General features: G+C 44.4%; 2 protein-coding genes across 13 annotated transcripts in view; both read right to left on the minus strand.

Moving 5' to 3' along the window:
• The window catches only part of LOC118514544 (cyclin-dependent kinase 5 activator 1), a 57,384-nt gene extending 37,396 nt beyond the window's left edge, over positions 1-19,988 (minus strand). Inside the window, exons 1-2 of one of the 6 annotated variants that reach the window (XM_036061534.1) lie at positions 19,880-19,988; positions 16,510-18,710 (exon numbers count right to left, since the gene is read on the minus strand). In XM_036061534.1, the coding sequence (XP_035917427.1) occupies positions 16,510-17,757 (1,248 nt within the window). In that variant the 5' untranslated portion in view covers positions 17,758-18,710; positions 19,880-19,988. Of the gene's footprint in view, positions 1-16,509; positions 18,853-19,627; positions 19,650-19,686 lie in introns of those variants that run through there. The other 5 variants (XM_036061533.1, XM_036061531.1, XM_036061535.1 and 2 more) reach the window with 5 other exon arrangements.
• Positions 19,989-21,332: 1,344 nt separating this feature from the next.
• LOC118514508 (dedicator of cytokinesis protein 11) overlaps positions 21,333-24,980 on the minus strand; it is an 84,379-nt gene continuing 80,731 nt past the window's right edge. For all 7 annotated transcript variants that reach the window (XM_036061447.1, XM_036061446.1, XM_036061445.1 and 4 more), the window contains 4 exons: positions 24,818-24,964; positions 24,546-24,756; positions 24,183-24,477; positions 21,333-24,118 (listed from right to left, as the gene is read on the minus strand). In XM_036061447.1, the coding sequence (XP_035917340.1) occupies positions 23,881-24,118; positions 24,183-24,477; positions 24,546-24,756; positions 24,818-24,964 (891 nt within the window). In that variant the 3' untranslated portion in view covers positions 21,333-23,880. The remainder of the gene's footprint in view (positions 24,119-24,182; positions 24,478-24,545; positions 24,757-24,817; positions 24,965-24,980) is intronic.

Genomic DNA, 24,980 nt, shown 5'->3' on the forward strand with positions numbered 1-24,980 from the left:
GTTCACCATTATGCAAGCACTGATGAGGTCATGTAGCTGTTTGTTTTTTGCGTGGACGAAGACAAGCCAAGTAATATAAATGGACTGACAAATGGGGGAAAATACATTTGCGCCATATCACATACCGTGCATAGCAAATTTGCTGCCGTGGGAGTGCAGTTGCTCGATATTTCATCCCCATTTGCATGCCACAGCCAACGAACGAATGGGGAGTCGAGCAAGGGGATGCAATGTGTGCACGTTCGGAACAAACATCACGGCGATAAATCCTTGTCCATCCATCAGAGCAAATAGGACTTCTGGGAGGAAAACGTTTGTGTTAGTGTGTGTGTGTGATGGAGCAAACAAAATTAAAGCGGAAAACCACGGATGCGAATTGGATTGAGCTGAAGAAATATACCACATCTGAGCTGAGATGCATCCAGAAATTCATGCAAATTACTAATTTGATTTAAATACTTTTTCCATTTTTGTTGATGATGAAATAAAATAAGGGACAAATTGAAACTCCTCATTGATGTTACCTCCAGACCAAAAACCCCACGCAAAAACAACATCGGTCGAGCCCAAGACCAAGAGCAGCATGTTTCGCTTGAAATGAATGCTCGACGCATAATTTAAATCCTTTTTCACCGTGCGCCACTCGACGTTCAACTCGACAATCACTCGAGGGTGCACATTACTCCCCGGGTGTTCATTTCCTTTGCGAGCGAGAGAGAGAGAATGAAACGGAAGATATCCAAATGGGATGTGGACATGAACCGGAGAACTCGGGCGCAGGATGAGGAGTCGTATTATTTCCTGGATTATAGCACCTCATGCAAATCATCAACGGGGAACCAGCACCAGACACGCTTTTATTCCTACCCGTAACCCAAAAGGGAGCGCGAAACAAAAGGCTCACCGGAACGGAAAAATGCGCCGAGGTCTCTATCGTCGGAGTGGGCTCTTCAACCGGGCGCGCGCGCTGAGTTGGTGCATTGAAACACCTCTGAAGAGCATTGAAAATGAGGCATCGCGTTCTGTTAAAGTTCGAAAAACAGACACAACAGGACCCTGCCATTGGCTGTTGGGCCTGCTGGCATTAGGTTCAATGAACTCCTTAAGGATAAGATACCGCACAGAAAAGAAGTGGGCGACGGTGCAAATCAGAACAAATTGCTGACGCTTGTTTGTTTGTTGATACAGACCCGAAACTAGTCGGCTCACCCTCGCGCATCAATCTCCAGGAACAGTCGAAATCAATCCGACGATTCGCGTCGTCCTGCACGCGCGGAGTCCGGATGTAATTTTGAATCGCAAGTACAACTGAAGGGAGGCAGAAGTTCGGAACAATGGTAACCCCTTTTTTAGCTCTGCCCGAGACTGGCAAATGTGCAACTTTGTTGGTGAGGTTTAGCGTCATGCTCGCGTCAGCTCGCCTGCTCCGGAAACAGAACTGCTTGGAGAGTTAGTTTCCGACCATCAGCCTCTACGTGCGGTGCTGCTGATTTGCTGAGCAGAATACTTATCACCGAACCATGAAATGATGGTGTCGCGCTGAAATATTGCCTACAACGCCCTCGTCCGCTTTGTTACTTTTGCAGAGGGGGACTGTTTGTCCTGTCTGGCTCGGAGCAGAGTTCCCCCGTGTGGAATTGCTAGACGCAACATCCGCGCGTCTGGTTAATCCTGCCACCCTGGTTTGTGTCCCGCTTGCATCCTGCCTGGCTCGACAGAAAAATAAAGGATTATTACTAGAGATTGCCTACCGGGGAAACCCTAGCACGATGGAATTGACAACATCGGAACAGTCGTTCGTCGGAAAGGCCTCTCCATCCATCGGATTCCTTGCTGTGACGACACGGTTTTGTGTTGGGTGCGCCATGTTTGTCTCGACTCGTGCGAGGGTTCGAGACAGGGAACCTTAAAATTCCATTCACAAACCGGTAGACGGTGGGTCGTGTGCGTTCCGGTAGTTCCGCCAGTTACTGTAGGCACCCTTCGGTCGTTGCGTTCGGCTACGGGAGGGATGTTTCCCCTTCAAAGCGCGTCACGTGCAGAGCCAACCACATGCATCACGTTCGAACCACTGCAGGGCGTTCATTAGTGTGCGTTTAATAAATGCAAATGCATTCGGCGGCCGCTCTGTGTGAGTGTGTGGGCGTGTGGGCGATGAAAGCCAGCGATGACTTAATATCGATAAAAACACGGGGGGATGATGGTTTTCCCTGGCAAAAAGTTGGGAAAAGGTGCAAATGAGCAATGCATAATCGGGAGGGTGCGGATCTGCGTGTGCCGGCGAAGGGTCATGTGGAATGTTTTGTTTAATGTACATCATACCGCGACGAAAGGGAGGAAAGCAATTTTCTAACACGACGACAAGCCGACAGGAGTGTAACAATGTTATGAAAGCCAATGTTTTCGGTTGCTGCTTTTTTACCGTAAGAGATACAGGAAAGATCCATAATTTCCCTTGGGGGAAGAAAAATCGAAAGAAAACAGATGGTGTCCAAAGAAGGAAGGCGTTCGTGACGATTACGGTTTAAAATAGCTATGGATTACAGCATTAACCGCTAGATGAAAATGGATCGAGGTAAAGAAGGTGAACTACTTTTAAAAATACCGAAGAAAAAGAGGAAAATAAATTACGGAAATTAATTTTCCAAAAAAACATCCAATAAGCATCACGGTTCTCAGAGAAATGCAACCTACTGTCCCCATTCCAATTCGCCCACCAGCCCGCAGCTTAAGATTGACCCTCCGAAATTGTAATTGAATTTAAACGAATTTTCCACCCAAACACTTTGCCGCGAATTCCATTAAAGAAAGCAGGAGCGCAGAGGAGTATCGACCTAAGCTTCGGTGTAGCGAACGCGATACGCGCAGTGAATCCCTCCGTGGAACGAAGTCCGTTCCCGCCGGACAAAGTGCGCAGAACCAGAGAACGGGGAAAAACGGGAAAAGTACGCATGGCACGAGATGTGAAATCTATGTGCAAGCTGTTAACGATCGAAGGAGCTGAAAGTGAAGCGATAAATGTAATCGACTTTATTTTACATCGGAAAGTACCATTTTTCTCTTCATCGGGCGCTTTCTGTTAGAAGTTTCGTGCATTACAGACGTACTTTGCGAGTTTGCGGAGATTAAGAGCAAGAACATGAAGTAAGCATCGAAAGCGTGTGGCTAGTTTGATTCGCGTCTTGTTCCGTTTTCCTCAAACTCATGCCACATACTCTCGCTGTTATCTTTAATATTTGAAGACCAATTTCAAATAAAGTTCACAAATCGTGGCGGTTTTTGGCTTCCAGAATCGCTTTAGTCAGGCATTAGTTGAAACTATCTCAAAACTCAACCATAAAAGTTGTAAGATAAATGAGGATGTGCCCAGTATCGTTAAACTCAATGGCCTGTAGAAGCCAGATTTGAAATGCTAAGGATTGCTAATCCATCGATACATCTGTGACAGCAAGAATGTTGAGGGTTTAAAAAATCCGTCCCAAATAACAATATCCAATCTACCATCCATTATGACTGTTATTGAAGGAACTGCATATTTGACACCAGCAAAGAATCACAAATTTACTTGAATCTACTGGAAAAAACTAAGCTAAGTTAAGAAACGATCGACTACTTCAGTAGGTTTTGTTGTAGACATTCTTAAATATGGTATCGCAATGGATTGTGGCAAATTATATTATCCAACTATTCTTATGCACTAGTACAAGAATGATTGGTTCATTCAAACACTCAGAGCTATTTGATTATAAAAAAACTACTGCAATAAAAACTTCATTTAACTTAAATTTAACTAGCACAGACCTCGCCATGTGTTTGTTGATTAGATTTTAAGGCAGTTCCAAGTGATCGACTTTTTTATTGAAAATGTTCCAAATCTCAAGAACAATCTTCAAAATTAGAACAAAGTTCTACTGATCTAAGAACTAACAACCTGATCTGGCCACAGAGCCACGGAGGCCTTAGTCGGGGACTATCCCCCGGGTACTGCAAGGCTTGACTTGACTAAATCCTACAGAAGCCTAATATTTCCAGGTTACAAGCTATGGTATTGTTTCAGAAACGAGAGGCATAGACGATTTATTCCCCGAAGGATACGTCTCGGCACCTTGCTATGACTACTTGGTCAGGGTAGTCAGGCGTCTTAGCTTCACAACCACCGTTGGGTACTCAAAAAGTTGATGCGACTCTTCCAGCGTCCAGCAGCTATGGCACGATCCTTCATAGGAGTCCTAGCTACCGCTACAATATAAAGCCGGAGTTACCGGTTATGAGACGGTTCCTCCGGCTTACGTCTTGTTGAGCATCTGGACCAGTTTCAACACGCACCTGATCTCTTTCGTCTGGAACACATTGCTAATCTGATGTTTTCCTCTGTCACTTCAATGACTGGTGATCTTCTGGTATACCAACAATAAATGCTTAGGTGTCCCCCTGACATCCTTGCATTGAGGGCAGCGAGCCTCTTGTATCAGTTTCATTTTTTCTAGATGATCTTGAAAGAAGCCGAGTCCTATTAGCAGTTGGGTAGTATTACATTTGACCTCCTCAAACGATGCGATATCCAGCAGGAAACCTGAGAGATGAGTTGGCGTGTCCAAGCACCGTGTGGAGATACATTCCACTCCTGCTGCCACAGTTGAAGAGTTCTGTCCTTCTAGCGCAGTGAAAGTCACAGCCAGTTAGGATTTTCTTATGGGGTTATGTTTAATCTCAAGCCCAAGACAATCCATCGCAAGCTATCGATGATCTTAAGCCAATTTTGTCCAAGTCATGGAAAGTTGGACCTCTCAAACGTTTATTTTATTTAACTTTGAACTAAGATTTCGCTTAGTTTTCATCTCTTGATATTTTATGATGTTATTCTAGAAGCTGCTCATGAATGCTTTTTTGTGTGCACTCTGGCCATCATCCGGGGGAGAACCATATAATTTTCAATACTTAGTCATTGAGAAACGCATTTTCTCTGCGCAGAACCCAAAATAAAATGTATAAAAATGTAGCAAAAGCGAAGAAACCGAACATGGTGAAAATATGCAGCACGTTCTTTCGCTGCTCACTAGTCACATGAACCCATGGCGTGCAGTGTAATTTAGCAACATGCCACACTACATGCCGTGCCATCAACCACTACACAACATGTTTCCGGTGCCCGGTATCGCCAATTGCCCACTCACGTAGCGCTAATGATAATTAGAGAGTGCACGCGAAACGAGCAACAAATTACTACCTCGAGACCTCTAATGATGGCCGGCATCATCGAGAAGTCAATTTTTCTCCAACAGGACAGGGAGAAATACCATGCACTGCACCTGTCCCTTGGCGTGAAAGGAGGGCTTATTTTTATCCCGAAATGGGTCCCCTTTTTGCGGAATGTCCGGAGACCGGTGCGACGGTGCTGCCCCTGTTGACGCAGCAAAAGGTCCTTGCGGCATGGCAATGACCGTGTTGCTATTTTATATGGAGGGAACAGGTTTCAAAACGCACACCATGCGACGGGATAACGAGAAAGCTTCAAACAAACCCAAAAAGAATGTGTGTGAGGGTGGATGGAAAAATCGAAAAAGAGTATAACAACACATGCAGACATTGGGCACGTCTCTGGTGGGTTTTCATTCTCTTATTCCCCACTTCTTTTCTGGCCAGATAAAGTTAACCAGTTTAACGTCAGGAAAAGGATGTAAAGCATCTTTCCGGATGATCACCGGAGATAAAAGCTTACATTCTCCGATATCTTGTTTCGAGGATCGATGTAAACAATTTAACTTCTTTGCTCCATTCGGTCCATATCGTCCACTTCGGTATGGTTTCGTTGGGTAGCTCTAAACTCGCACACGATAAAATCAATAGCCCAAGAACTCTGAACTATTCCTTTGTTCCATTTGTTTCTTCATCTCCAAAAGCTATCCTGTTTCGTGCTGTGAAAGTGGGTTGCAATGTTAATAGTGTAGGTTCCGATCCGACCACCACCATGAAGGGCTTTCAATTTTATTCACTATTTAATTTCCTTTCTTAGTAATGGACGTCTGCTGGTGTTGTGACATCATCATCATCATCATCATCATCGTCACAGGGAAATAAACCATTTTCGATCGGCACGTGATGAAGTTATCTCGTGCCAGGAGCTTTTATTCCCGCTGTTAATTCACGTGAATGAGAAACCAGAATGAAGCCTCCGGATGTAGGGCGCTATTTCCGCGGGGTAATGTCCCGTGGTTGGACGGGAATTTAATTGATTTTCCGTTCCAGATGATTTCGTAATCGTAACCGTGTAACTGAATTAGGTGAACTTTAGCTCCAGCATCATACCATTGTTTGCAAAGTAGTTTACAATCGTTATGCGATAAAGTTTTACCTGAAATCATTCACTTTGGAGTTTGAAAATTAATAATTTTTTTTACTCAATAAGTAATAGGCCTAGTGACTTAAGCAGAGTTGTGTGAATGGCTGTAAGCATAAATCTTATTATTTAAACTCCTCTCAAAAGATCTTTAGACGACGAAGGCCCTTCGAAGGCTATATCTCTTGGTTGAAGTCCCCTCGATATTTTGTCAGTGCTAGATCTAGTCTTTGAGAGGGCTGTGTGAAGTAAGAATTTTCTCTTTGGATTGCTCTTAAGATCGCTTAGACGACAAAATCTCTTGGTGGATGGGGTTCGCCGAACGACTCGTATTTTTTGGAATATGATGTCTTTTGATTTTGATGTGTCCCCTTCGACTTCGACGACGAGGTCTTCAGTGAGACTTGTTAGAAGGGGACTCTTGGTAGATCAAGCTTTTCTGTTTCTTGCTAGAGGAGGCCTTTGGAAGACAAGAACCTTTGAACGACAGAGGTCTCTTAGCAAACCAGGCTCTCTGGATAAGGTTTCTTGGCAGGCATATGACTGAACTACGAAGGTTTTTGGTAGATGAAACCTCGAAACGAAATAATTCAGACGACTAGGTTCCTTGAGAAGCCTCCATTACCTCTTTATCAATTCTCCTGTTGTATTTTATACTATTTATGCTAAAATTACTATTAAAACAATCTTGGAAAGGTTCGAGCCTTCCATTATGGGTTTGTTTGGCTTGCTTTTAAATGCAGCTGTATAGTTTGGATGTCTGTATGGGATTGGATCCTCTGTCTTGTCGTGTGAAGATCGGCATCGCTGTCGCCTCGGCCACCGAACAACTCCAGATGACAAAGACTGGGCGACGAGAAAGTGCTGATACAAGTCCCTTTCGACGAGAAGGTCTCTTGATAGATGAGGAGTTCATTCGAGAGGATTCGTTATCTCGCATTCGCTACAAAGACAATGTTGATGAGGTCCCTTAGACTACAACGTCTTCAGAAGAAAAAACAAAACCCTTGGTCCACAGGTTCTCTTAGTAAATGAGATTTAGATGGAAGGACTGATTTTTTGTCAGGCTTTTCTAAGGCGTCGACGCCCCTTAGAAGATGAGGGGACCCTCAAACGACAAGGACTCTTAGTAAACGAAATGCCTTGCACATCAAAGCCTTTTAGTTCGCTTCGATTACGAGATCTCTTGGTAGTGGATACATTTTTCACGACAAAGCCTTTCAGATGACAAGGTTCCTTAGGAGCGCTCAGTTAATCACACTGCTGTGTTTCAGATATATTTGCACAAAAATCATATTATAACGTTGGACATTTACTAGGTAAGTTTAAAAGCTAATAAAACCAACAATATGCCCTGATATGCCCCGAAAAAATGTTGTCACAAATGTTGCCTATAACTGATTAGCTTTAGCTGGGAGCTAATCTCTTCCGGCACAGCAAGTCAAGAAAAATGGGCCCAACAATCACTGCTAAACCGAAACCGCGCACCGAGGCGTAAATCAATTATTCTTAAGCAAGCTCCAGCAAGGTCCCACGGTCATCCCCAAAACATCAAACCCAACGGCAACGATTAGCTTGCTCACTCGCTCTAGCTTGCCGAAACCCATCAGATCTAAACCGCGCGAACCGTGCTTTGGCAGGAAAAAGTGTCCAAACGCTACGACCGCGACCCATTCCCATCGAACCGGATAATGAGTCGTGAACATAAAATGAGCGATTTTATCGTCGCTTCCCAGTTTCCCGGGCAGCATCTTCACGGCCACAACCACACCAAAACCGAGACCGAGACGATAAGCGGCGGATGGCTAAGAAGCAAGCAAGAGAGAGAGAGAGAGAGAGAGAGAGAGAGAGAGAGCAATGGACGAATTTCGGTTTTTGGAGGATAAAGCAAAAGTCGTTTTTCCTTCCTTCCGGGCGATACCTTATTTACATTTGGGCGAAAGTCTACGACAAAATTTCGGAAGTGGCAACATGGTGACCGGGCCACCGCTCCCGTTGGTTCTACTTCCTATCGTGTTCGGGCAAAATTGAAAGAAAATAATGCCATCGTCGGGAGATCCCCAGGAGATTCCGGGGGAGCTTCGGGTGTTGCAGAAGGGGTTTCCCGGCTCCCGTTTTTTCTTTCAGCTTTTTGCTAGAACCATCATCATCGATCCGTTGCACGGGATGAAAATTAGCTGGGTTGGGCTATAGTTCGCCCTGATTTTCATTGACGGAGTCCTAACCTCATGAACGGATAATGGTCTGATGATTTAGCGGCCCACTGCTGCGATGAGATTCGTGAGGTCACAGAACAATGGACGATGATCTATCGCTTCGTCAGCTGGGCAGGCAAACTGAGGTTGCAAAAGATGGTTGTTTCGCCTTGTTTGACCAGAAGGATACATCTCATCCCGTACTTATCCTCTGGACGGGTCATCTTGTTGAACCGGATTGTAAATTTAGCTTTTGAACCATCACTGTCAAATGGGATAAAATTGGGATCGGATTTCGGTATCAGCAGGTTTGCTTTGTCGTGCAGGAATGTTCCTACTTGTCCTTTAACGGGACAGCCTTCATCAACAACGAAACCAAAGTAAAATAGAATTCTTTTGAAAAAAGAATCTTTTGGAAGTTCTTGATTGTATTTTTTTTTTCCTTTGAGCGCTATTCATTCTAAGGTCGCCAAGTTTTGTAATCGGTCAAAGTTCAATCCACCACCGGCTCGGTGCGGCTCGGCTCAAAGTCCCGCGATTTTCCGTTCCATCAAACGGTTCGGCTGTCACTGCTGACGGTCGCAAATTACAAAGTTCAACAATTTTGATTTATTGCGACACTAACAGCTGAATCAACAGCTTCGAATCGAACCACTTGGGGTTTTGCAGCGCTGGCAGGCAGACCCGCACCGAACCGAACCGAAACTGCTTTTATTTATTTTTACTTTTCGCCCATTTAACCTCCGGCTTCAAGTGGCTGTCGCTGGAACGCATGGACGGGAGGAGCAGCCAACCTGCAGGATCTGCTACAGGCGACCGGTGAAGGCGACCATTTATCACTCGCAAGACCAGCAACTGCGTTTAGCAAGACGCCATAAAACGATAATGATTATTTATAAATACATCCGAAAAACTCCAACTCCAATCGTGCGCCAACCTGCTCCACCACGGTCGTCCTGTCTCACGAAAACGCCGCCCAACACGGAACATGGCTCCAGTGGCCTCGGTGGCCTCGGTACGGAGCATTCGATTGTGAAATCGATATGCAATGGAGCTGGCGTACCGGGGGGGGGGGGGGGGGGGGGGAAAGATCAGAACCAAACCATCATACGCCACGAACGTTAGGAGTCGCATCGTCCTAGAGGTGACGCCAGTTTCCCCAAAGTTGGACGAAGTGTTGAATAAAAATAGCGTCAGAAAAAGCATTGTAATGAAAACGAAATAAAAATCCCCCTTTCCCAGCGGTCCCGGTGATTCACCATTCCTCTTCACCGGATGGTGTTGTATTGCGTTTCGTCTTCCTATAAGGACTCGAGGAACGAGCGGTTGAAAAAGAGCGGTTCGTAGGGAAAACGAGCAATAAAGTCATTATTTGTTTCGTCGCCTTTGTTTTTGTTACCTTTGTGCCGATTGATACAAACTTATGATGGAATGTTATTATTTTTCGTCACAAAAATGAATGCATAATTTTCCATCACATAAGGCTCCAACAAGATAATCGTGGATGACGCGGTTGAATTCGTTTTATTCGGTTATGAAAATGGTGTTGGATGTAATGTTTCAGCCTTCGACAAGCATTTTCATAGGTTGAACGAACATTTAAAATGTGTGTGTATTAACTGATAAAGGGTTCTATAATCAGTTCTTCAAGCATACTCACCTTCAATGGGCAAGCGCCTTAAAGTATGCAATCGTGATGTTTTCTTTCGTTTTGAACTGTAACTGCCACATCTTGGGACTTTGAATATACTTTTGTAAAAAAAGAAGTTTTCATTGCGTCTGCCGAAATTATGTTGAAAGTAAAGAATTAAATAAAACATATTAAATAAATAAGGTTAGTTGGTAAAAGACTCGAGAAGGCCCCCCCTAGAATCTTTTGTGTGCAGCACTGTGGCCTGTCATTTTTGTTGTACAGTGGGATTTCTTTATGGCCAAAACCCATTTGATGTAAACATTGTGCATTTTTCCTTAATACTGTTAATAGACATCGAGTAGAACTTGATACAATACATTGTAACAAGTGGTTTGAGATTATGATATTCTTATGTTTCCTCCTTTGCTGAATATCAAAGCAAGGTAACAAGTATTCATCGAATTACTGTTCCGTTACCGTCCGAGAACGCCGTGCATGTTTTAGACCCGATTGTTCACCCCTAGTGCGACTGAAAACTAGTACCAAGCTCCTGTAACCCAAAATGAATGGTAGGGTTAGCGGAGAGGGGATTTCAATCAAATAATAGCAATATTTTATTCGACTTTCTTCAACCAATTTTGACCACACTGAAAGCACACTGAAAGCTCACTGTGAAACTCTCGCAACGTGTACTGCGGATTGCATACCTTTAGGCGTAAATCCTACAGCGCCTAACAAATTTCTGCAGGGGGGGGGGGCCTTCTCGAGTCTTTTACCGGTTAGTTGAATCATTTCAACAAGTACAAACATTCAATTGCCATTGTAATCCTTAGCTTGTACCAGCGATTACATATTCTTCTTGTTTGGCACTACTACAACCTCGAAAGGTCTCGGTTGACTGTTTTTGCTATCCTTGACTTTATTTTTCTCGTAGCTACCAGTAGTTAGTCCAGTGATTACAGATTACTAGAATTATTAATGCCTTCCGCTCTTGCCATAATGAAGTTTATAGGGAAGTTAATCGAATCCATTCAAACAAGGTGCATTGTTTTAAATTTATTGTTTAATAAACAGATTCAATAGCATCTTTTCAGCGAAAGACGTTTCTCTTAACAGAATAAGGAAATGGTTTCTGGCATCCATTTCATCGAATGCAAAACAGAAAGCTTAATTTGTTATAAATTAAGGTTGTTATCCTAGATGCATCAAAATTCAAAAGAAATAGGTCGAATCGGTGTAGATCCCGTCACTTAATGGTTTCCCATTTCGGGAAATTTCTTACACAATTCTTAAAAAAGTACTAGACAGTCGGATCCATGTAAAAACTTCTTCAATATGTAAATGTTATTGCCATAAATTAGCCTTTATTTATAATTGACGACCTACTATCCTCCCAAAACTACAAAAAAAGGTTTAAAAAATAGGATTTACCGTGTTAAGCTTCATGTGAGCTGGCAAACAACAAGTTCGTATGTAATACAGGGTGTTTGCACTTACTTGAATCCGATTCGAACTTAATCAAGCGGGGGCTAAACTGAAAGCCACCTTCCCCCCCCCCCCCCCCCCCCTGATATGGACGAGCCTTTCGGGACACGCAAAACACGGGATAATTCACATTTATGCTGCACCGCTTTTTGCCGGCCGAAAAATAAACAACCGTAAAGCGAACCTCCGGCCAGCCAGAAACCTTCTCTGAATTGTGTTATTTACGTTCGCGACGACGGAGCAACCTTACCCGGTTTTCGAGCTTACATCGTGCTCGGTGTTTTCTGTTGAATTCTAAACCAAAAGTAATTCGGTGAAAGAGTAAACTACAAACAATGTATTTTTATTTGTTATTTAGCAGGAAGAGAGGTAAACAGTGGTTTTAATTCTACTCCAAATGGTTTTTTTGAATCCTTCCCCGCGTTTAATGTAACACGATCTCGCAGGATGGTGGAAGGCATCGATACGGAAGTGCAGCGTTTCGCCAACATGCTACACAGATGCACCTGGCTAGCATTTTATGTCTCATTGTTTGAGTGCTTTCGTTCGCTGGGGTGCCATCGCACAGTAGGCAACCACCATACAAACGGCGGGACGCAAAATCGGATTCATGTATAGTTTTGTGTCTCCTAGTTTAGTTTTAAACAACAATTTTCTTCTTCTTCTTGGTCTAACAACCTCTTACTCTAAGGTCATGCCTGCAATTTCTGGCTCACTAGACTTGTTGATACCGCATAGTAGGATAGTTAGAAGAGATTTGAACCCCGGGTCCTGCCGTGTGAAGACCGGCACCGCTGTCGCATCCACCATCGGGTCGCCCCAATCTTGATTTCGATATAACAAAGATGGCAATGTATTGTGGACATCCGAATACCGTTTCCGGTCCTATCCCGATCTTCTGTACCACGTGTCGAACATATCGCACAAACATATTTAAAGCTTCTAGTCTCACTCACGGTCGCAGCCGATTAAAATGACAAAACATAGAAAAAATGATGGGCTTTCGAGTGATACAACTCATGAATTCAAGTGACTACAAATAACTGAAATATACCCTTTGTCCAATCTATGAATCAATTTTTCTGGCAATCTTGATAAAAGTAAAAAGAATAGAAAAAGGCCTCTCCAACTCATTAGAAAACCTCGAAAATAAGTTAGTAGTTGCTAAGCAAAAGTGGTCTAATTTTTACAACTTCTAAGTTATAATGGTTTAATCTATGGAAGATGGTAGATGCGACAGCTTCACCGGTCTTCACACGACAGGACCAGGGTTCAAATCCCATCCGGGGACCGTCCTCCCATAACGAGGACTGACTATCCAAGCTCGTTAGGGCAAGGAAATAGAATATTTTTGAATCATTTTTTTACAACTTCCAACATTTTTGGGAAGCAATACGGCCAGCCCGTTCTTCATGAATAAAAGAAAAAAAAAACGCATTTTTGGGTAAGTGCTCAACAGTTCTGTAACAAAACTATTATTTCAGCTATTGTTTCAGCCTATTGTTAGTTTGCGGATTAGCTTTGTGGAAATGCGTTTGGTTTATCATAATCACGCAAGTTGCGCCTTATACAGCCATTTGTCCCATTGTGCACCGTTCGAATTCCAACCGAAACCCACAAACACATCGGCGAAACGGTGTGTTGTGCGTTGTCTTCTAATTTCCATATTTTACAACGCACCATCACCATGTATCGCTGATGCCGCCACCACGTTTACTGCGCAGGTGTTCCGATGGAGCTATAAATAAACAGACGCCGAGCACACACACACACACATCGGCAGGAGCGTACGCTGGAGCTTACAGGACGATACGAAACACAGGACGGCACCGGTTGGGTGGGTGATGAAGCGATGAAAGAAAATGGAAAATCTATCTGTTTATCACCCTCGTCACTCCATATCCACAATGCACCACCAACCGTTCGGCTTAGGAGCACAAGTGCTGCTGACGTACTGCGTTACTTTGTGTGCAAATGATGCTGCTGTATCGAACATGAGCAGCAAGCACACACGTGAGCGCACACATCAATATTGCAACGCGTCGAGAACGGCCTGTCAGCGTTCTTGGAGTGGTAAGTGGCCTAAGGCTGGGACGGCATGGACGCCTTTCGTCGAACGGTCGCATCAGACGTTCGATGCATATCAAGTGCGAGCTCCATCAGTCCATCGGTTGGAGGCAAAACAACGGAAAGCTTCCCCATGCTTGCTAACGAGTCCCGGAGGCAAAGCGGAATGGAAATTCAAAAACCCCGCTCTATCGCTTCATCAGTTGTAACCTATGAATAGATTTTTCAGAACTCGATACGGTCCTTTCATTGACGCTTTCGCTCGTCGTTGTTCTTATGCTTGTGTGTTTCTCTCCAAGTGTTTACAATTATTTTAAATAGTGAAACAGTTTCTCTTGCAAGATGTCCTCGGAACAATTATTTTCCTCAACAGCAATGGCACAAAGTAAGAACTTTCCCAATGCGATTACCGGAGCTACGCGTTCGCTGAAAGCCGTTTGGAAGAAACGAGCAATAAATCGATCCGGCGTGTGCACGGTTTATCGAGTATGTCCTCAAGCGTGGAAGCACAAATCAGGTTAATGGCGTCTCCCCATACTGTATCGAACACTCAAAGTGGATTCGTCAGGCACGTTGCACTACGCATGGACGATTTGGAGAAAATGTGACCGGAACAGGACAGCAGTGGAATGGAAAACGGGGGGAATTACCAATGGTAAGGTAACCACTTCAGACGGCTACCTTTTTTACATCGAGCACGTTCCATGCTTTAGGCCTAGTTTGTGGTTAAGAATCTCCAGACCGAGCACCGAGGGAAGATTCGTACGTGGTACACTCTGTCTCGCCCACAATCGATGAAAGTGTTCAGTCTGTTAGCCTGATTTTCATTTTTCGTTTTGCAAACTATTTTGTTTGCACCCTATTAATTATGGAATCGCTCATAAACGCATCCCAACGAATGCTTCATTAAACTGGTGGCCCAAAAATTTGCATACCAATGTCAATGTCTGCTCGTTAACAATGCTCATTACGGGCAAGCGGTTGTAATAACAAGCTGCTAGAACACAAAAGGCCACAGAAATTATTCAAGGACAAACGGGGGAGTGCCCTTGGGGAAAGGTGGCTAAATAAAAGCTGCTGCCGTAGATGGATAGATATCTCACCTGGTAATGGAATACCCATTAGGCAAGGAACGAACGTCACGACGATAAGCGAGTGAAATATTCAAACGAGCCAACGAAAAAATGGGCTCCCAAAATGCTATAAATAAGTATCTCTTCATTACAGACGCGCTATTATTTTGGCTTTCAACAGATGTCTAGCATTGCAAGTACATCGATTCAGTTTGGTTTAATTTTTTCCCCAACAAGATTTCTGTGCAACAAAGCAACGAAAATATAAGTTTAAAATTGCTAAAGTTATTAATATACACGGCTTCTTCACGCTGCAAATCTGCTGACAGCTGCAAGTAAATCATCAACCCCAAAAAGCGGGGGGAAAAAGGTTCTTCGGGTGCGTCTGGAAAGTTCATTCGTATTTTTTTGTTGGTAAAACAGTCCTCAGCTTCACTTTGCGTTTGCTGCGGTTAAAATAAACTATTCCCATTCTGGAACCCTCCCGTCACACTGCTGGGCGCTGTGCAAAGGACGGTTGGGCCAACATTGCCCCAGCAAGGATCTTCCCGAGCCGAAAGGTAGCAAACAGGTTCCTTTGAACGCTGAGAGTTATGTTTCAATTTTGAGCGCAAAAACAAGCGTCTGAGAACTGTGCTCGGGTGGTAATTATATTTGCTGATGGAAATTCTAATTTACACCAAGTTTATCAAATTTCGGGCAGGCAAATATATGAGAGTGCCACCAAGAAAAAGGTACACCCGAGAAAGGTTTTGCTCTGATTTCAATTATTTAAATAATTACTTGAGTGTTATTTAAGAAAGCTCTTACTTTCAGTGAAATAACTGGTAATTTGACTATAAAAATAGCAACACATTGTTCTAGATGTTGACTACGATGTGGAAGGCGAATACGCTACATGACGATACCTATTGTCAAATTTGATTGTTAGAGAAAAAATCTCTAAAAAGCCCCATTGGTATCGAGAGTACCAATCGAGAGTATCGAGAGCTTAAATCTTTTTCGATGGATTATGTACTAACGTCTAACGATGGCTATGTTTGTCGAACGAAAAGTCGTTTTTCTCATAAACCTCAATCCAAAGTCAAATTTTCTCAGTCCTTAACATTTAACTCAAATTTTCTTAATTAGCTTAACATTTATCATCATGGATTGCGATTAAGGAAAGGTTTATGAGTCAAATACATTACGTTAAACGAGACAGACACACCAATTGTATCTCCAATCTTCCAGCCCTTCGTAGAACGCCAGTCAACAAGATTCTCAAGAAGATCTCGTTCATTGCTCATCATCCGCAAGGATCGAGTAATTACAGCTTCTGAATCATCGAGCATATTCAAATACTAGACAGCTGAATCATCAAGTATCCCCTGAATACTACCAGAAGTCTCATGGCTGTCTTCCAATCATCGAGTGTGATCATGAAGGCGGATGAGGATATCGATAGACCTTCAACAAGATAGGCCGACCCATACCGTTTCCATATCAAGGTGTCCGAGCCAGAAGGCCAAATTGAAATGCAAGAGTTTTACAATAAGGCCCTTCTACTTTAAATACTCTGAATAATCAGAACCCGCGGGCATAGATTGTCTCAAGCCAATGAACACCGAGAGCACTTCTTCGAGGGTTTTGACAAGATTTTTTCGTTAGAACATAGCGTATATATCAGAGTAGGATAGACCGGAGCTACACAAATGAAGTACTATTGTCTCCACCTACCTGAATAACAGTTTTCCTAGGTCCGTGTCCGTGGTGCAACTGTTGGGCCATCGGGATGTTATGCTGCTGGTTCACGATCGGCTGCAGTGGCATCGGCAGCTGCAGCGGAAGCTTCTGCGCCAGCTTGTCCGGCTGCGACAGCGGGTTCGTGTTGTTGGCTCGCACGAGATCCAGCGCCAGCAGCGCTTTCGGACCACGAGGAGTAAAGTAGACCGCCTGTTGCTGATGCTGCTGCTGCTGCTGCTGAGCCACCACCAGCTGACCATGTTGGGGCTGATGAAGGTGATGTTGCTGCTGCTGCTGCTGCTGCACCTGTGACTGCTGATTGCTGGACGAAAGCCCGGAAACGGCCGCTCCCGAAGCTCCCAGCCCCACCACCGACTGTGCCCCCGGTCCGGAACTCGGCTGTCCGGATCCACCGGACTGGCTCAACACGATGGTGGCCGGTTGCTGCTGTTGCTGCTGCAGCTGCTGACTGCTGATCGTCTGCGTGAACGATTGCGACTGCTGCAGGTTCTTGTTTTTGTCCAGCAGCGGATGGATCGTGTCGGTTAGCGGCGTCCGGAAGCTGGTGGCCGTGGCCAGGTTGGCCGATTTGTTCTTGTTGTTGTCTAGCTTCTTCTTGCCGTGGGACGCCGCCAGCCGCTTCCAGGACAGCGCGTTGATGAACAGCGAATGCTTCTTGAGGTTCTTCTCGAGCGCATTCTTCTCGGACAGGATGCGGGCACTGTCCGCGTTGTTGCTGTGGTTGTTGTTGTTGTTGTTGTTGCGCTCCTGTATGCTATTGCCGTTGTTGTTGTTGCCACCGCTGATGTTGTTGTTGATGTTGTTGATGTTCGCACTGCCGGTGATGATGTTGTTTTGGTGCGTTTGCTGCAGCAGCAGCAGGTTGTTGCTGGCATTGTTGTTGCTATGGTTATTGTTGCCCGATCCGCCATTGTTGTTGTTGTTGTTGTTGTTGTTGCCATGGGAACCGAGCAGGTTGGCGCTGCTGCTGTTGTTGTTCTTGCAGTCGTCCTTGCTCATGTTCAGCCCATGGCTGTTGTTGTTGTTAGGCACCGTTTGTATCAGGTTCGGCGGTTTCGTTTGCGCGCTCTCGCGATTCTTCGCATTGTTCAGCTGCTCGTACGAGTAGTTGTTGAGCGGAAAGTCGGCCGAATTGGAGGACGACAGTGTGCCGGCACTGTGATGGTGCGTCGAGTAGATGGGCCGACGCTCCCGGGGGCTAAAGCTCAGTACCGTGCCCATGGTTGGTTGCGTTCGCTGCTAGCGCCTTTTGCTTGGACACCTAAGCGGTTCGGGCTTCGTTGTGGGTTTCTCTTAGTCGTCACGGCCCACTTTCGTTCTCTCTAAGCGTACTGTTAGAGAGCTAAGATAGGACCTCGTCAGCGATGAAGGACATAAAAGTTTTCCTTCGTTCGTGTTTACGTATTTTACTATAACACCAAACAAAAATCTATTGGTCCTTTTACAAAGGCTTCCTTGAGTACTCCAGCACTTCTTGTTCAAATTTCTGCTTTTTCCCGTTACTGGTGAGTAATAAGGAGAATCCTTCCTGTCCCAGTAGTAGGGAGTTGCCCTTCCACAGCGAAAAGGGACAGTTGGGAAATTTTCACACGTCCTTTTGCTGGTGGTTCTAGCGCTTCCGTTCCTGATTACGTATTTGCTGTTCGATGTGTGTGTGTGTGTTTGTGGCTGCGTGTGCGAGCGTCCCACACAGAAAGGATCACGTGCGTGCGCTTGTATTGGTGCACGCTATTGTTATGCTGCCTGGTGGCGATTCCTCGATTACGTGCTTTCTTTTCGTCGAACGGTCCATTCATAAAGGACCACGACACAATGCTCCACCACTCGCGCTAGCACACTCACACACGCACGCAACAACCAACCAACACACTCACACGTCCTTCCCTCGGCACACGTTTTCCCGCGAATCGACACAAATTCCCGCACTCCGAGGGTACAGCGCACATTGGTCCTTTTGCTTCCTCCCGCCCCGTTCTACTCAGCTGAATATGGCGATGACGACACACACTCACACACTCGAATATAGTTTTGGGTTTCGGACCAACTTTTCACTGCATTATCATCGTCAGCACGGGCGCACTAACACAAAACACCACACATCACCGAAGCAATAACACGGTTCGGTTCGTTCAAAACAAGAGTGTTGAACGAGTGGCTTAAAAACGAAGTGCGTCCTGTTAAAGTGTAGTAAATATTATAAAATGTATTAGAACACCAGCGCACTTTATTTGAACGCCTTGGGCGTCTTGTTGTCTTTCCTTCATATGCCTTGCTGTTTTTTTTTCCTCTATTCTACACGAGACCAGAAAGTCACACCTATACAAACACACACACTCTTTTAATATGGACATGTAATAAATAAGTGATATGGGACCTGTCAGGATGATTATGGGGGATATTTGAGAAAAGTTCTCCACAAGGCAGCTCCCCAGGACACACGTAACTCTAGCTCCTCAGGATAGTGTATGGGAACTCACTCACACATGCGAATATTCGGGCATTCGCTTAATGTTGGCTAATACTGAGGGAAATTTTGCTCCATTTCGATAGCACCAATTTCCATTCCCAAAACGGACTCAAAATATACTTAAAAAGGGATATGGATTATAAGTGAGTACAACGAAACGAATTTAGAAAGATTGTTTCTACATCTTTCTACACACTAGAAGCATCCTATATTATTTAAAAATCGTATTATAATTTCATCTCTAGTATGAAAATCTCCCATTCAGTATATCCCCATTTCCCTCCCAATATCCCATTTTCCGATGTCCTCTTCAAATGGCGATACCAAGGAAATGTAGCTCGAAAAAGTGGTAGAACTAAAAGCATTTTTCATCCAAGAGCTCCGGGCGTTCAAGATTTGAGTGGGTATCTCTCTCTCTCTGGCCAACAGGGATGTATCGTGTTTTCCCTCACGCTCGTTCCCTTTCGCACGGTGAGGCTTTCACGGTGGAAGTACAGGAAAACCGTGAAGACACTTTTTTCTCAATAAACACAGCATGAAGATTTTCCGTTCGCTGCTGGAATTAGGGTTTTGATTCACTTTTCATTCTATTCCGCTTGTTTCTCCTCTCAGGAATCATTTTACCACAAATTAGTTCACGAGAAGCTTATCGAACCTCCACTTCGTACGTGGCGTTATCGTACCTGGAACGAAAATTTTCACCCTTCACTGGTTGGTTGGGCCGTTTGAACGAAATCCGTGCAGAAAACCAATAGAATCACCCACGGCTACTTTAGGTACGCGGGATCACACTCTTCTCCCAAACCCAACGACACCAACAACACTGCCACCCTCCTCTCTCTCTCTCTCTCTCACACACACCCACTGACTATCTACCGTCTTCCGTAAAGCGAGCCCGGACCGGACCGAGGAGGGGTGACGAAAGAAAATCCGACCGACCAGACACTCTCGATCTGACTGACTGCCGTTCTACGGCCTGCCAGCGGATGGAAAGCCTTTACATTTTTCCGGATTTCCACAACGTCGCAACCGGGACACTAACACACAGACGAGGGAGGCTCTCTCTCTCTCTTTCTCGCTCTCTAGGAGAGAATGAGACCAAAAAAGGGTTTTCCGAGATTTTGTATTGCGTTGCTACAGTGTGAGGTAGAAACTAGGGAGCAATTTCTTGTCGGAGAGCCTGCTTTGCCAAACATGTTTTCTCCGATCGATTTGCAAGCGCTTTTGGGCGCCGGCGCAAAAAAACCCGAGGCTCGCAAAGTTGACACTCCGATGGAAGGTACATTCCAGGTTAACCCTTGAAAGAGCAAATAAAATATGCTCAATGGAAAGTGCTTCAACTTCATGTTCAAGATACGTAATTTTAAATTAAAGTTAAATCACTACAATTTTTTTTATATTTTGTTTTAATTTAAATAATTTAAATAATTTTCAATACATCACTCCAGTTCAATACAACAATTTGAACAGAAAGATACAGATTGTCTAATCACTTCGTATCGCGTGTATAGAACAAAACAACAACATTCAAAGGTTAAAGGACTTTTGACAACGACAAGTGCCGTCACTATTGCACAAAGCGCAAGAGAACAAAACACAAACACTCTCTCATGCGTGTATCCTTCCTCTCTCGTTCGCTCTCCATCGGCGAGGGAAAACAGTCTACTATGGTTACGTACCATACACGCGCACGTCGCATCAGGGAAAATGGCAGCTCGCAAGGATGGTCGCCAATTTCCACACCACTCACACACACACACACACACTCTCTCTCTCTCATCGGTACGTATGCGGCACGCGGAGTGGCGTAGTTGTGTGTTTGCGTGTACGCAGATACTCACACACGCTGCTCAGCTTGTACGAAAGGACACCATCGTCGCTAGCGTGCGTTACTGCGGATACGTACAAAATACAAACAAACGTCCACTCACACACCTGCACGCTTTTTTCCTAATCGCAAGAGTGTAGTGGTTCGCTCGGGAGCAACGCAAATCCAGGACAAATGATGGCTTGCGGACGAATAATTTTACATCGATCGATGAGCGGGTGAACGAGGCGGTGAGCAATGGGGAACAGGGACTTGGAACGCGCGCACACACACAGAGATACAAAAAAAATAACTGGCACTCACTTTTGTAAACGTCGTAGCAACCCACGACCGCTGCTACTGCTGCTGCTGCTGCTTCACTCATTGCTTCCGCAGGATGTTTTGCGTATACTTTTCGTATTTCCGTTAGGCGGCGCGCGCTCTGTCTGGGGGGAAAATTAAGTTTTGGACGTACGATCGGATGTTAGGCTCGGGAAAGCATGCACGCTACGGATACGCGGATGAGTGTAATCCAGGAATAATGATCCTTCTATTGTTTTTATTTGCTAAACCCAGCCCAGCGTTTTTGTTGGGCCGTTGGCTGTCCGATTTAAATTTGAGGTTGCACGGAGCATACATTATTATGAAGTTTTGTTTGCTAATTTCTCGTGTTTTTTTCCTAACTTCCCAAACCACTTTGCTGAAAAAGTGTATATGTTTTGCAAATGTGTGTGTATATATATGCCATTGAATACGACCCTACTTAACTGCTAGCTGAGTAATTCCAGTTTGTTGTGGTGCAGCAGTCATGTTTGAATTTTTTGTTTGCTTTGTTCGCTTGTAAGTTGTATATTAAAGCCCGCTTTGGAGCAACGGTTTGCGTTCTAGTCATCCCGTGAGACTCGGGAAGCCATTCCATGGTACCATGGTTCATGAATTATGCTTCGTTTTATACGCAAACGATAGTAAATAGACAAATACGATATACAAATACAGTAAAGCAACTCGAATATCTCTTGTGCACTACTAGCTTCACTAGCTTTAGAAACAAACAGGACACTGAATAACAACGACAATGTGCGCCGTAAGGAAACGCAACGCCTAATCACCTGTGGGGTAGCCTGTATCAGCCTGTGCCCAAAGGTGTTTAACAACAAATGTTTACAATACATTTACTATCGATGGAAAGATTCATAAGTGCAGTGAGCAAGAAAACAAATAGCAGCGATTCTGAGAAGGTCGACGACGGCTATAACAGCAAGAAGAATGGGTACCCCATCGCCTGTTTCTGACTAGCGCAGTCCTTGTTGGAAATGGTTTGGATTGGATTTAGAGATTACAAGAGGAAAGGAGCTAGGCGGCAAATGCTCAACCACACACACACGCACACTCACAGCTGGCTAGCTATTTTTCGAGCAAATATTTCATAAATAATTTTTGCCTTTCCGCTCGAACCTGACAAGTGACGCAACTTAGCGAATTCAAGTTTATGAATGCCTTTGAGTTTTTAGTTAAAACCGCTAAAATCAATCTACACTGTCTGTGTAAGTGGTTGGTTTGAAAACCTACTTAAATAAGAAATCTCTATCAAAATGTACACCTTAACCGAGTGATAAATGATAAAACTGTGGCTGCACTGCTGCTCTGTCTGTACTGCCTTCCCTTTCGGCCGACTGCAGACTGAACCACTGGCCACTTTTGTTATTGGATGGTGTTTTACCTTACTGTTTTCTTTTTCTCTCGTTCGTGTAGCTATCATGCCAAAACACGACGCATTTGAAACGTTACCTATGTTATAATTATAATCTACCTACTTAACACAAAGAAACGGGAAGAAGATGCATTCCTGTAGCTGTGTAAATGTCCGTCTAGAGTTTAGGGTTAGCATAGCATAGTGGTATGTGGGGACAAAGTTGTAAAATCGGTGCAAAGACTATAAAAGGTGGTTTCGGAAGTGGGGAGAGTGTAAGAGATTCGATAAAATTGAGTCATTAGTTCCCTGTGTATAAAAATCGGGGACATGTTTCGAGTAGTTAGTTCCCTTTTTTTGAGCGAGCTTCTTAAAAGACCTACGGTTCTAGGGTACGGTGATGGCTGTGACTACTCATACCGGAACATATTCTTACAAAAAATAACAATACTTAAGCGTACACATATACAGGAAATGATACATACACACGATATCTAACCACGCGTCCTTGCGCTTCCCATTTGGCAGCCCCGTCCAGCAAACGCTGATATACGGTTCTGCCCAAGGGTTGCAACATAAATATGCGTTTTTTTATGTACAGAGTTATACTTTCTTTTTGCTAAGAAACATTTCATTCTAGCACTAATGCGCGTTCCGATCTTTCACGTACGTACGTTTCGTTTTCCAATTACACAATTATAGGACCACAAAAACTGAAACTAAGTTATGCGAGGTAAGTTCCAATTTGCAAAAATGCTCCGACCGGTATCCGACCGTAGCCGTGCGACGCGGACGTCGAAGCATTTTCTCCTAAAGATTTGAATGCCATTAATTAGTGTTTTGTTGTATAAAAATTGTTGCTTTTCTCTTAACATGTTCTTACTAAATTTTTGCCTTCCTGCTTTGCTGCGTCGTTCCCAAGCGAAACGAACTGTTTGCGCGTGTGTTAAACCGACTGTGGTGTTCAAATTCAAATATTTGCTTTTGCTCGTTACAAATGTGTTGGTGTGGATAAAGTGTTAAAATACTTTTAAGAAGGAATCAAACGCATCCATCCGCTAGGCGGATAGTTTTAGAACAAATTTTTCATAAAATTACGAACAATATCCGAGTGTTAGGGGTGATTTTAAATCTTCTTCTCAAGCGAACTACTGTTTCAAGAAACGATGTTTTCTACAGACGGCTGAACCCATTCAGCCGAGGAAACAAAATTGACATCTACTTGGTAGAATTGTGTGAAGCATACCGTTAAAAGGTTTCATATTTTTGTGGTTATACACACTGCGCTGTGTAAGCAAGCTGGTGTTCATGTGTGCTGTGTTTTCTGTAGTCTCCTTCCTTTGTGCGTCCATAACATTTGCTAGCGAAACGTTCCACGCTTTACGCTGTGCTGGAATTGGTCGGTGCACCGCTGATCGCACTAAACAGTGCCAAGCTGTGCCGATGCGCATTATTGTTACCATCGTCTAACGGGTACACGATCTCCCCTAGCAGATCACTCAGCGCCGAGCAAAGATTTTCATAGTTCTCCTTCAGTGCGTTGTGGTACTCGCGTTGATCGGACGAAATGAGGTTCGCGTTTATCTGAAGTACCGTGTAGCAGATTTTAATAAAATCACTGAAAAGAAGAAATAACAGGTTAGATTATTACTGCTATAAGGTGAAGAATTTTCCCCACGCACCGAAACACTTCCTTCAGGTCCTCCACCTTGTCCAGCGGATACTTTTTGCTGATCGTTTTGGCCGGATCCAGAAAGGCGGTCGCATATGCAAGGGGGCCAGCATTCACCGTCACGGCCACACTGCCCTGGAGACGTAGCTGCAGCTTCTTCAGATCGATCGGCCCCATCACGATCTCCTCCAGCTCGGCAATCTTGGTCTGCATCTCGTCGATCGCCACCTCGATCGGGCTAAGCTCTTGCGACTGTCGATCGCGCACTGGGATACGCTTCAGCACGTACGGGAAACTGTGGAGAGCTGTACAAAGCGTGGAGTGGAGTTTAGGTAAACTATTTTTAAACTCTTACTTATCAAGCGTTACATACTTGTCAAAACGGTTCTTCGCTTCCATTGATCCTCCACGGCACCGTGGGCAGAGCCGGAAGCAGTGAACGGTGTTTCGTACATGAATGTGTCCACATCGTGGTTCTGTTCGAACTCCGTGGGCCTCATTTCTAGCTCGTCCTTGCAGTAGTAGGGCGTTACGTGCGTTACCTGGATGTATGCAATCTTTGGGTCCAGCGTTGACTGATCAACCTGGGGGAGAAAGGGAAATGTTTTACTTCAAGCCGCTTTGCCAAGGAAGCATCCTACTAACCGGTGCCGAGTCCATTAAAATCTTCACATTATCTGCTCCAAATTTGTCCCGGTACTGTTTGTGCAGCCGTTCGGAGATTTCACTCAACGATGTTACCTTTGGTTCCTTGTAAATGTACTCAACGCCATTTTCCTCTTCGAAATAAACCTGCAAACACAAGCAA

Source organism: Anopheles stephensi, chromosome 3, assembly GCF_013141755.1.
Source record: "Anopheles stephensi strain Indian chromosome 3, UCI_ANSTEP_V1.0, whole genome shotgun sequence".
Lineage (NCBI taxonomy): Eukaryota > Metazoa > Arthropoda > Insecta > Diptera > Culicidae > Anopheles > Anopheles stephensi.